This window comes from Hyposmocoma kahamanoa, unplaced genomic scaffold (genome assembly GCF_003589595.1).
Source record: "Hyposmocoma kahamanoa isolate Upper Pololo Valley unplaced genomic scaffold, ASM358959v1 180, whole genome shotgun sequence".
Taxonomy (NCBI): domain Eukaryota; kingdom Metazoa; phylum Arthropoda; class Insecta; order Lepidoptera; family Cosmopterigidae; genus Hyposmocoma; species Hyposmocoma kahamanoa.
The window spans coordinates 3,596,303-3,609,625 of record NW_020653711.1 but is presented as its reverse complement, the minus strand read 5'-3'; the positions used below and the strand labels follow the sequence as shown (position 1 = coordinate 3,609,625).

At 36.0% G+C, this 13,323-nt stretch overlaps 2 protein-coding genes across 3 annotated transcripts in view; one reads left to right on the top strand and one right to left on the bottom strand.

Moving 5' to 3' along the window:
* The window catches only part of LOC113225941 (methyl-CpG-binding domain protein 4-like), an 83,634-nt gene that overhangs the window by 7,338 nt on the left and 62,973 nt on the right, over positions 1-13,323 (top strand). The window lies entirely within an intron of this gene.
* Positions 1-13,323, bottom strand: part of LOC113225939 (calcium release-activated calcium channel protein 1-like) — an 83,914-nt gene that overhangs the window by 32,045 nt on the left and 38,546 nt on the right. For both annotated transcript variants that reach the window (XM_026458415.1, XM_026458417.1), the window contains exon 2: positions 3,783-3,858. In XM_026458415.1, the coding sequence (XP_026314200.1) occupies positions 3,783-3,827 (45 nt within the window). In that variant the 5' untranslated portion in view covers positions 3,828-3,858. The remainder of the gene's footprint in view (positions 1-3,782; positions 3,859-13,323) is intronic.

Here is a 13,323-nt window from a genome sequence, read left to right as displayed (position 1 = left end):
TGTACGTGCCTGCTTGTGTTGTAATACCGAATTACGTCAATTTCATTGGAGTTTAAAGTTCAATTTCCTTATGATACATATATTTCGTATGTTATTATAATATGCATGACTAGTTAATTTTATTCCTAGAAAATTTTAAAGAAATCAATTCTTATTCATAATAAAGTAACGTCAAAATATGAAGTACAAAATTTTATCCCAAAAAATTAATAGACTGTCTGGGAAACCCAAAAGCCAGCTACTCGTACCTTGCCCAACGCATTTGCATCGCCATACAAAGAGGTATGCTCGCTGCCAGCATCTCGGGCACCTTGCCGCAGGGACTTAATTTTATTCATATAATTTAATCCTATAGGAAATGAAACTATTTTTCCGGATTTAAATCCAGAAAAATAGTTTCATTTCCTATTTTAAATTAAATTTAATCCTAGTTTTACTTTCTAGTATCTAAGCTTTTATTGTATGTACTTTACCTGTATATTATGAAAATAAAATAGATTGATAAATACGAAGTCTATTTATTATGTCAAAGTTAAAAAAAATAACAATAAGTAACTCAGAGAGTCACTTATTGATACGGAATCGATTTACGCCGGTCAGAAAAATCTTTATGTCCGTGTAATAAGTGAAAACGACGTGCGTATCGAGTTTCTCCGCGCGATATCCGATAATAAATATAAGGGCCTCTACCATGAGATTACAGTGACAGCTGTCGGTAGCAACAGTCTGAAATATTTGGTACACAAAACCTGTATTAAGGTTTGTAGCATCCTTGTGATCGTTATAGACGCTGTACAATTTATCATACAAAATTGTCAAATGTTTTACGCGCTCGCTAGTGACAATTGTCATTGTAAACTCATGGTAGAGGCGCAGATCGATACTGCTTCATCCGTGAATGACTTCTGACCTTTGACTTAAGGTTTAGTTTGAAACCTTATTGATGTACATGTTTTAAATTGTTAAATTTGTTAAAGTAATTTTGCAACGTTTTTCATAATTTTCTTAAATAGTACATACATACTACATACAGACTTTCGACAAGTGTATTATAAATATGCCCATTTACATTTTAAACGCAACTCTTTGACATGAAACCCTGTAGATCTACCATCGAGCTTTCCACCTTAAGTATACAGTTTTTTTAAGGTATCAAGGTGACGCATGACGGGGCGAACAAGTCGTGTTCGTGGTGGTAAGCTACACACCCCTAACCGTTGCAGTACCGCTCAGAGCATAAATCGTAAAGATCTGAGGGGCACTGCCACTGCGCTCGTCGCCTGGAGACACAAGTTGACAAGTCTCATGTGTCCGTAATTTCATCACTGAACCATGGTATTTTTCGGGGGAGTTGTAATGTGTCGAAGCAACGTGACTTCTTTAGCAGACCACTGGATTGCATATTGAAGGAAATGCTGAGTAGGCATAAGATTCTTTATATTGTATTTGAATTATTAATTCACTTCTATTTGCACCATGAAGGAATAAACACACTATCTAAAATTATTCCTGTTTCACTATACGTCGCTAACCAGATGACATCCCAACTACCTCACTGCACAACAAAAGATGGATCCTGCCAGTGTCGCCATCTCATATACGCCTACTCAACATTTCCTTCAATATGCAATCCAGTGACCTACTAGAGAAGTCACATTGCTTCGACACATTACATCACCACCCTTACTTTTTAAAAACCGGAATACAGTAAAGGCCCCTTCGAATAAGAATCTTATAAAAGCGCTGCAGTAGCACCACTATGGCGCTGCAGCTGCGCCACTACTAATTGTTATACAATATATGAAAGCGCCACTGTCGTGATACGCGCGCACCTATTTTACAGTCACAATTAGTGAACTAAAAATGACTGAAGCGCTACAGATACGCGGTTACCGCGCTACAGTAGCGCCCATCGTTTTAGTATATAGGGTACCTATAGACTAAATCTATGGTCGCGCCAATGCAGCGCTTCTGCAAGCGTCTAATTTGAAGGCGCCCTTATACTCGCTTTACCGCTTGGCGGCAGAAATAGGTAAGGTGGCAGTAGGTATTTCCTTGGACAAACTCTTTTACAAGGGTTTCTAGTGTTAATAAAGTAGTCAAGCTCGCCTTACATGGGATGTTCGCTCTTATACAAACCAATTAAATTTTTTTTGGTTGCTTTTGATTTTTGTTTAACCCTATCGATTTTTAAAATTAGCCTAGAGGTAATGCTTAAACAAACCCTACGTCAATGTTTGCACCAAGAAGTCTGGTTTTCTTATCTCTGTGTATAATTACATACCTATTTAGTCATCTGGTTACTTACGCTCACATGGTCAAGGTAAATTATTGTTTTGAAACAAAATCATTACGATTTTAAAATTATATGATTGTACTACTTCTGTTTTTTATTACTAGGTACAACCCAAATGCATAGGTAAGTAGTAGTGGTGCAAGGGAAATGTCATACCGGAAACAGAAACAGATGTCAAAAGCAAATTTTAGCAGAAACGGAAGCGGAAGCGTAAATACTACAAAGATCTAATGAACTAGTTCGCATCCAAACTGGGGTTGTATTTGGTTTGTATACAATATCACGAAACTGCTAAGATCCACGCGCCTCAGGCACTACCGTACCGCCAAAGAATACGCGCACTCGCCTGAACTATCGCGAACGTTATAAACGGTCGATAAAATTTCCGTTATAAAAGTTGTGGAATCAGAAACGGAAACCGACGTGAAAAAGCTTCCTCTTTATTTTTTTAATTGGAAAAGCAGAAACAGAGGTCTGTTGCATCACTAGTAGGTATTATAGTAGTAATATTGGCTATACTACCAGATCTTACATTGCAATTTTTCTACAATATGCTCGATGTATAATTACGGTGGCAATTTTGAAACTCGGCAGGTAACTACGTAGCGTAATAGGAATTGTAGCTACACGGTTCGGATTATTACTATGAAACAAGTGATGAGACGAACAAGTCGTGCGTCTGGTATTATTAAGCGACACGCCTGTCCATAGCAGTTGCAGTGTTACCTACTCACAACTTCAAATATAAAAGATTTGAGGAGCACTGCCACCGCACTCGTCACCCCGAGACTAAGTTGATAATCCCATGTGCCTGTTTATTTGCTGGTGAAATACACTAGCAAATACAACACGTAAAATATGTCGATATACGTAGGTAATAAGATACACTAACCTTGTATAATAATCGCTGCTTAGTTACTTTTTTTTGATAAGTCGTTTTGTTTATATTCATTTTTGTTTCACCAAAAATCATTCACATCACTATAAGTAAGTATCAATTACAAGCTAGGTAGGTATCACAGTTATCAAACAATATTTACCTTTATTCACTAAGGAGTAAACACTAGTTTTGTCATTTTACGCTTCAGTTGAAGTATTTTTTTAATTTAAAATGCACCAAGTGTATCGCTAAAACTATTGTAAGTTCATTTTGGACTGAGGCCAATAATAATGCAATGTACAGTGTACAGTCTTGGTCTAAAGTTCGTTCCAATTATATTTTAAATACATAGAAATGCTTTGGTTTGTCAACAGTTCGAAGACTAGTCAATTAGGCAACTTGTTGAACACTGTACGCGACGGTTTTTATTATTGTATACCTATATTTAGATGAATTAAATTGATTAGCCAAGCAATTAGTGTATTATAATTTATAACTCACCTTCTCTGAAGATTATTGTTTAATATGTGAATGTTTCATGTATTCACTGTTTAATTTATCTATTTTATTTGTAAATTTATCATTATTATTTTTGTAAATACTTACGCTGTCTTGAATATCAGGAATCTCCATTTTTGTATTATCGTGCATTTTTTGACTGTACTTAGCGCAGCCGGTACATCTGCAAATGAACAAAACATGGGTTTAAATTAAAACTTATTTTCTGCAGATTTTTTCACTTTTGGACATAGAATAGGCGGGAACGATTGAATGAGCATTTTCAAAGCTTTCTATTGTATTAAAATGCTTAGTAATACTTGGTATTAATTAGCTGTCCAAGAAACAAACACTTAATGTTTTCTTCCCTAAATTGGAAAGAATAGTTATATGTGCAAAAATATTATTATGTAACATAATTCCTGTAGTTTTTACACAAACGATCTTTATAGACACACATTTGTGATTCGCTTACATGGAATCTGAGCTGCGCGCAAAAAGTGATATTATTACTACACAGATGATACTTAGGCAATTAGTATAACACTGTAATAGCTCGAAATGTGTAGGTGTAAACAGAAATTTACTTTTTTATTTACCAAAAAGGCGAAATGTCAAAGTGCCATTTTTCATGTAAATATCTCTGTGTATTGTTTTGGTTGAGGTTAATTGGTGATTTATGCATTCTTTTAACCGATTTTTTTTTATGTTTCCTGGTAGATCGTTATTTTTTCTCACAAACTCAAATAATACGCAGATTCGTCAAACAAACAGGTAAGTTTTACAATTAAATGATGTTTTCCTCATTAGTTCTATTCATTGCCTATATAACATAATTTATAAACAATGAAGTTTTCCCATCCTTTGCATGTACTATTGTTTTCATGTAATTGTTACGATCAGAGTTCAATACAGCCTTTAGTATTAGATTAATTATTATTGGATTGTTGTTGGTATCATTAACAAACAGCACGTGTGTTCTATATCACTGATATTCAAAGCGATAGCGACATATAAAGTTTTCTAGGACATGGACGGACACGCCACTAATGGTTTTTCGCAAATCATGGGGGCAGAAATAGTTGAATTGTGGCATACTGACAAGTTTCGTTGTGGATAGTGTAGTAGTACGGCAGCCGACAGCTTGTCTGTACAGCTTATTACTCTCTACTGGTGTTTTCTAGATTATTTGCATCACAAAAATTATACACTAAAATATCTGGTAAAGTTAGGGATTCTACTGATGCGGAGCTGGGCGAAGTGGAGCGGAGAAGAGCAGTGAAAAGTGGCAAGTGTTACTATTGAAGCAGAGCGAAGCGGGGCGGAGTGGAGCAAAGCTGAGTTGTGCAGACCAGAGCTGCATTGAGCCATGTTCCAAATCAGTAAAATTCAATATCTTGGAGAGAGCATATGTCATGATGTCGGTAAAAAAAGCAGCGCTTTTATTTGCATCTTTGGTTTCATTGCATTTGTATGTTGTCAGTTGTGTATCCCATAAACATGGAAATTTTTTGACACTTTCAATTAGCTTCTTACCCATTTTAATTCACATGCAATGTTGATGACGAGTAAAATTTATGATATAATATCGCTTACTAAACTAAAATGTAGCAAACAAGTCCTTTCCTGACAAGTCTACCCTACCCGCCACGGCGCACCGTCCCACTCCGTTCTGTCTGGCCCGGGGCTGCGTGTTCATATATTTTATTTGAAACTCCGCTCTGCTCCACTTACATTATTTCCACTGATGCGGACTGGAGATTCCGAGCATTGTGATTGGCCAATTCACGGTCCGCTCCTCTCCATTCCGCCCAGCTCTGCATCAGTGGAAACGCACCCTAATACGTTGATTTTCTAAGGAAAATATGTTTTGATAATGTTGCAATAAGGTTTTAAGGAAAACGACTATGGTAATTACTTACTATGATGTTTAATAGTGTTAAAAAATTGTTTAAGAACTTATAATAGTAATCAAATCTTTATCACAAAATGTAACATTAGAATTAGAACATTAGCATTTTTTTCAAACATTAGAATTAAGATATCAAAGTACACTGTTTAGCGGACAATTGCCAGTCTACTCTCTTCTTGGAGGAGCCCATCATTCGCCACCATCTTACGTTATGTTAAGAGACGATTCTATCAGTTGATCACATTTATATACGTAGAATAGAATCTGTCCTGAAAAATGTTAAGTGGGCTTTGATGCAATACTCAATCAGGGTAAATGCAATAGTAGTCAGTTCGACCACAAAAGAGTCTCCCAGTTTAATAGAATCTGTCTGTTAGTGAGTAAATAAATAATGGTGAGTAATGATGAGAAATCAGTAAGGGCAGTTTTCTTAATTTTTTAACAACGTTCTGTTGTCCACAAAAGTGACAAGTGTTCAAACATTCATTTTAAATAGCAAAAGATAGAGCTCGAAATTCTCTATTTCAAAACAGTTAAAGTTAACTTATCTGACTTATTGGAACTTACCCTAATAATGCATAGCTAAAATATCATAAAAAAAATTCAATATTCTAAAACTGGGTTATCTATGGTTTTCTATGATTTCTCAAAAAATGGTTATGTCACATAGCCGCAATTTAATTACTGGATGGCAGAGTTTAGGTAGTCATGCCTGCCTGCCTGTTCCAACATCTGCTAATAATTTTTTGATGATGCTTGACATGTGTAACAAAAAAGTTTGACTAATATTACAGGTACCAAGCATGACAATACCATACAATGTAGGAAGACAATAATTTTTATTTTGCACAAAAACATGTTTTATCTGTAACCAAATTTTTATTGACTGCTCACATTTTGTTTGGGGAAGTAAAATTATTATTCGACATTTGAGTGTTATTTATTTGCTAAATGAGTCAGTTAGCCAGCTGAAATGTGGTCAGACAGTTTTGTTACCTGTTTATGTTTTGCTGTTAGCTGCAGATATACGAGACTTATGTTAGTGACACGTCACTGAAAAAAGGCTAAGTAAACAATCTTATGATCAAATTAAAATCTAAAATGAACTAAGTTATAGCAAAGTTTTTTTTATGTAACCACTTCAAAAATTTACTCGTATCTATAATCTATATATATCTATATAGTATAATCGTCCTTGGGAGTGACCCTTTAAATTCTATCAGGTTGTTTCCACCTATGATATTTTTTCAAATTACTGGTAATGATAAGTATGAATAAATACATATATATTTACAAGCGCAACCCTTAGTTTCTTTCTCATTTTTTTTAGGAATCTGACTTACGAATGATTAGTAGTGTTTAATAAATTGATTGAATTGAAAATTGAACTTCGAAACATTGTTCATGATTTTTCTTTACGGAACCATAAATATTTCGATTAGGTACTTCTCTCTTCTTTAGCTCTATTTATTCTCTTGACGGTGTAGCTTCCTTCATTCCTCACGATCCATAGCCAGCTCCTTGACCTCTTAATAGCTGCTTACTTAGACTTTCTTTTAATCTGTTCCCTAAATGCTATTATCCGTCTTCGTCTCCTTCTCTTTCCTTCATAAAATTTTTAATTTAGGGCGCTTCTTTTGTAGAAGCCCCTACTAATTTTCATACAATATTTACATAGGGCGCACTATAAGTTTCCGGAACTGGCCACTTACATAAACAATATTTAAAAAGTAATTACAACGTTTACAATGGAACTCTTTGGCTGTAGAATACAGTTTGTTTCATCTGACTGTCACTTGTTTTTACACTGTGGCGTGATTTTAGAAATTGGTTGTCTACATCACCATGGATTTAACTCGTGAAAATTTTCGTAGTATGATTTTCAAGACTTTAAGTGTACTTTAACAGCTCAGCGGAGCTTCGCTCGGCTTCAAACTGCTTTTGGCGATGAAGGACCATGCAAGACGACTATTTATAGCTGATTTGCAGAATTCAAACGCGGTCATGTGAATCTCAGTGACGAATTTCGTGATGGTCGCCCGTTCACTGCTGTGAACAACAAAAACATCGATGCTGTGCGCCGTATGATCAAAACAAACAGGCATGTGACATACCATGAAATTCGGGCATCTTTAGGCATAGGCATGAGTCAAATGCAATCAATACTACACAAACATTTGGGTGTGAAAAAGCTGTGCTCTCAGTGGATCCCACACAATTTGACTGAGGCTCAAAAAACGGACCGCGTCACATGGTGCAATGCCATGCTTACCAGATGCAACGAAGGGGCGTCAAATTTGGTGTGAGACATAGTAACAGATGACGAAACATGGATTTATAGTTGCGATCCCAAAACAAAGCAGCAATCGAGCGTATGGGTCTTTCGAGATGAGCCGAAACTAACCACTGTGGCGCGTGCAAAGTGCTTCTAAGCGGATGATTGCTTCTTGTTTTAATAAAACTGGACACTGTTGGCTACTGTTACCCACCTGGCACCTTGTGACTTTTATTTATTTCCAAAAATTAAGAACCAGTCACGCGGTCAACGATTTTCATCACCTGAAGAGGCTGTGTCGAAGAGTATGAAAAATATGTTTCAGTATAGTATTGAATATTAAGCATTTCTATTATGATTGAATGAAATAACATTTTATTAAATTTGTCCAAAACTTCTGCTTTCACTTCGCTTATCCTCTGACACAATGAACTGATCCTTCTCTCTCAGTTTGTTGTGTAACTGACACGATCAGCATTAAAAAAGAATCAATCAATAATATTCAATTTTATGGACAACTAACGCTTGACCTAATAGTTCTTAAGACAGTTTCCCTTTATCTCCTGTGATTTCTAATGTCTCCTCACCGTTCCAGTTAAAGAAATCACACAGTATTTTAACATTTATGAAATCGTCATTATGTAACAAATATCTAAACATTCACCTTCACCTTCTTTTAGAAGTAATTCTATTGCAATAGAATTGCTTGTAAAATATTTCTCATTACCTTTTTAAAACGTTTTCATTTGTTATTTTCTCGGCTCAGCTTCACTTCTTCTGTATTGTTGAGAAATTCACATCTCGTCCTAAATATCAATTAACATATTTTTCTCGTAGAAGCATTAATCGCTTAAGATTCTATTATTTCTAATTTGTTTAGTGGGATGTAGCGTTCTTTATTAAGCAGAATATATATCGTGCTTTAAATACTTTAACCCATACATTCACAAACTTTTTGGCTCATCGCCCACTTAGTAAAGTTTAAAAAAATTTCAACGCCCACCACCACAACAAATTATATTATTGACACGTTTTTTTATGTTAACTTAACACAAAAAATCATAAGGAAAAAATTATATATACATGTATTATAATTTATATAGATAATTCAGTTTTTTTTTCAAATGCAGTTGCACCCCCTGGATAGCACAACGCTCCCCAATTTCTACCCCCCCCTTAGACTCTTCAGTGCCCACTTGGGGGGGCGGTAGGGACCACTATGGGAAGCCATGCTTTAACTCTTTTATCAGAGTTTACCGTAAAATTAAATATTAGAATTTGATAGTAAGACATTTTTGTGTACAGTACATAAACTGTATTTAAGTACAGTCCATGAAAGAGTTAAGTAACGGAGTTAAGGCATATTTTTCTGTGACAATCCGATTTCAATTACAGGACATGAACGGTGAATACCATAGAGTATTATTAATATTAAGAAGCACAGTCACAACATTATCATATGCTGTCCTAAGGTTGTTGAGTGAGAATTATTTTGTTTATGCACGTGTTCCTACGGGCACAGTTGTTTTTTTTTATCATATACATGTGTGAATATTATAGAATGCGAACAATGTTTGACATTTTTGCAAACTGGAACTTGACTAATCGTTCACATTAATCAGTATGACACGTCTTCGTCATAATGTTTTGGGCCAAGCGGTTGTGTAGTCTTTGTTGCGACATCCGTGAAATAAACGACATCACTTTGGCATTATCAGACGTTTGAATCGATTGAATTCAAACTTTAATATAAATTGTTTAAAAATAGTTTTATTGAAAGGCTGCACAATCAGGTTTTATGAAATGTTTGTAACTTTATTCATACTTCGATTTAGTTTATTTTTGACATAATATGTTCTTTGATATTCGTTGCTTTTTTTTTTAGTTTTTCTAAGGCGTTTGGCGAAATCATAATTTTTTAAGAGTTTCCCTGTGCTGCTGCCTAGCTACATATTCCCTGCTCTTCCGCTGTCGTTTTTATATACATACAATTTAACTGTCTCCGTGGCCAACGGTTACCATGCCGCCACGCAGAGGTCCCAGGTTCGATTCCGGGCCGGGATAAATATTTGTATGGCCTATATTTATATCTCTTGTTAATTTTGATTGTAATTTGTGGTTGTCTACATATGTGTGTGTCCATAGCACCCGCGATATAGCGTTTCTCTAGTGCCGGGTTTCAACTATATAATATGTATATAAGTTATAATATATAAACCTAAAATCAAAAGGGCGAAATCAGTAAAACCTGATAAGAAGAATATTATCGGATGGTACTTGAAGTGATGATCGTAATTGTAATAACAAACTAACCATTTTAGCAAATAAATAATCTACGAGAACCCACACCAATTACCTGATATCAAACTAGGGAATTACTTGTACTATGAGTGCAACGAAATTAACTCTGAGGCATTATCCAGGACACCCAGACAAAAACCAGTTTAGAAAACTTTCCTTTTCCAAATTGGACTTACCGGGAATCGAAACAGAGACCTCATCATTTATGCCAACTGTGCTAACCGCTAAGCCACCGAGGTTGTCAAGTGTTATAAAACTAATTATAAATTCGTGAAAACAATATTTAGGTAGATACACTTTATTAACTTATAACACAATTGATGTATGAACACAAATGATTTGAGGAATTTAAGTGTGCATGCTACATCGTCGACCTCTTCGTCGCTTTCCATCAGGTGATATGGAGGTCAAATGCGCACATATCTACTTAAAAAAAATTATCTGGAAGGAATAACAAAACATGTTGTAAGTTCTACCAATGAGATTTGGTTCCCTACAATGACATCATTGGTACCCCATGCGTGTTGCGTGATCGTGTGCTGCAGGAATGTCAAATCTTAAGGAAAACCAAAACTTGTTTCGTGAATCATAATTACACCTCATTCTTTCTCTTTTTACTCACATAAATTAGTCCCGAAATCTTTACGATATAACCGGTATTTAATGCATAAATAACGTCAATTTTGTTGCATGTTATGTTTATCATTGGTTTGAGCTGTAGCTAGCCACAACGCGTAATGGTTGATTTTCGCCTATGTTAACCGTTAAAATACATATATTGTATTGGGTCAAGAGCCAAGCCATGAAACAAGAACGTTCCAAAGTTCATAATGTCTGGCGTGTTATGCTCTTGACTGCGTAGATGATACAATTTATTCATATACTACGAATAAGTATATTTATTGCATTAAATGTCATGATGTTTTTTTATGACTGACTCGATCGATCGATGTAGCTCAGATGGTAAGAGCGGTTATACATGGCGACTATTAGAAGCGATGCAGTCGCTAATCGTCTGCCTTTACACACACGCGCGATTTTAATCAGCGATGCAAACACGTTGCAAGCGCGTGCGTATGGCCACCCCCCGGTGTAGCAACAGAGGCTGATTCGAGTCCAGCCAGATCGAAGGAATTCTTGTTTGTGTTGTTCGACTTTGTATCATATTAATAATCACATACTATATTCCATTTCATATAGAATGGGTACAGTGACATTTCAAATTTTTACGTTGCATGCATATTATTTCTCAACCGGGTTACGAAAACAAATAGTAAATTTGCTATAATATAACAAACCAAAAACAAACAGTATTTATTGGAATCGTAATTTTAAATAAATATTACAATATACATATTGGGTAGGTAGAAAATGAAATGATAATGATAAAAATAAATTACCCCAACTACTTGATGCGTAAAACGGAATATTTATCCATAGAGATTTACACCATAGAATCGATAAATGGAATCGGTTATAGCGAATCTCGCGTGAATACGTGTGCAAATTGTATTACAATGACCTTGTATGCGGGTCGATTTCGTTTCGTTGCTGTTGATTTTTTTTTGTTGTTGCCTTTTTGTTTGTTTATTGTTGATTTTTTAAATTTGTTGTGTAGTTTTTCAGTAACTTAATAACATAACAATTGAATCTTTTCTGTTATGTTTATTATTTGTTCTAAACTATATAAATCGATTTATTATTTCATTATTATATTATTTATATTATATATTATCATACGATTATTTCATTCGATTTTACATCACTACATCTTTAAAAACTTCAAACCTCAAATTTTTTTTAAGGATATTTGTCAGTTGGTCGCTGATAACCGTGACTTCACCACCGGACAAAAGACAGATCTGAAGGTTCTTAACCCGCATAATGTTTTTTGTTTTTCGAGGTTAACGTTAAACCAGTGCCAATGTTTTTTACTTCAAGATACAGTAAATCGAGCATCGGGCCTGAGGGCGCCGAGATGGGCATGGACTTCGGTTCAGGACGCATCCTACAGAAAAGAAATGACCCGAGTAGGTACACGTTGAACTGGGCTTCGCTTTGTTGCAAATAACGGGCATTATTTTGGCATTTCGCCATCACACTTACACCCACGCATTGGCGTTTCGGATTGGGCATTGTCCCACATACACTGGTGTGACAGAACAGACTTAATGCGAGTCTTGTACTTATGGGTTACTTGATATTTTTATAGAAATTTATTAATTTTAGTAGCAGTAAAGCTCTTTTTTTATAATATCAAGTAACGGGACGAATATGTCGAGCGCATGGTAAGCTACACGCCTGTCCGTAACAGTTGCAGTGCCACTCAGAACTTTAAATTGCAAAGATTTGAGGGGCACTGCCGTTGCGCCGGTCACCCTGAGACGTAAGTTAGCAAGTCTCGTGTGCCTGTAATTTCACCATCTTGAGAAAGAACTCACAGTACTGCCACCACATTTATGTGGTCCGTGACTGTCACTTTACCTATTTCTGCCGCCAAACAGTAATGTAAGTATTAATGCGTTCCGGTTTTGAAGGGTCCTGGTGAAATTACAGGCACAGTGGCAGTGTTCCTCAGATATTTGCGATTTAAAGCACTGCAACTGCCATGGACAGGTGGGTAGGCTAACATCAGGCACACGACTTGTTGTCCCGCCATTTGGTATCATATAAAATTTTCATTATAAAGTGTTGATTACTGGACACTTGGGAGTCGTCCCTCTGAGAGCAAACGGTGCACATTCGTAAAAACTCGATGATCGGGATGACGAGCAGCATTTGGGTACCTCTCACGATAAAGTCTAGCTGCAGCACTAGCATTGCATCTGCATTCCCCATAAATGAGGTTCATGTTGGCATATTCCTGTACGGTGTACACGGACATGGTGTCACAACACAATCACAGTGGTCCAGAGGAAAGCAAAGGTCGTAAAAAAGAGAAACTAAACAGTCCAAATCCAAATCAAAAGCAATCGGGGTCCAATAAACGAAGCAAAAGGTTGTTAGTACGAAATCAAGACGAACGAATACGGAAAGGTGCGCAGTAAACGAAGTAGCGTAACGTACTGTCGTTATTGTGAATTGTGCTCGCACTAGTCGAATAATATCTATCCGTCTCACACATTAGCGGCGTCACTCTCTATCTCACTCACACTTCGTAG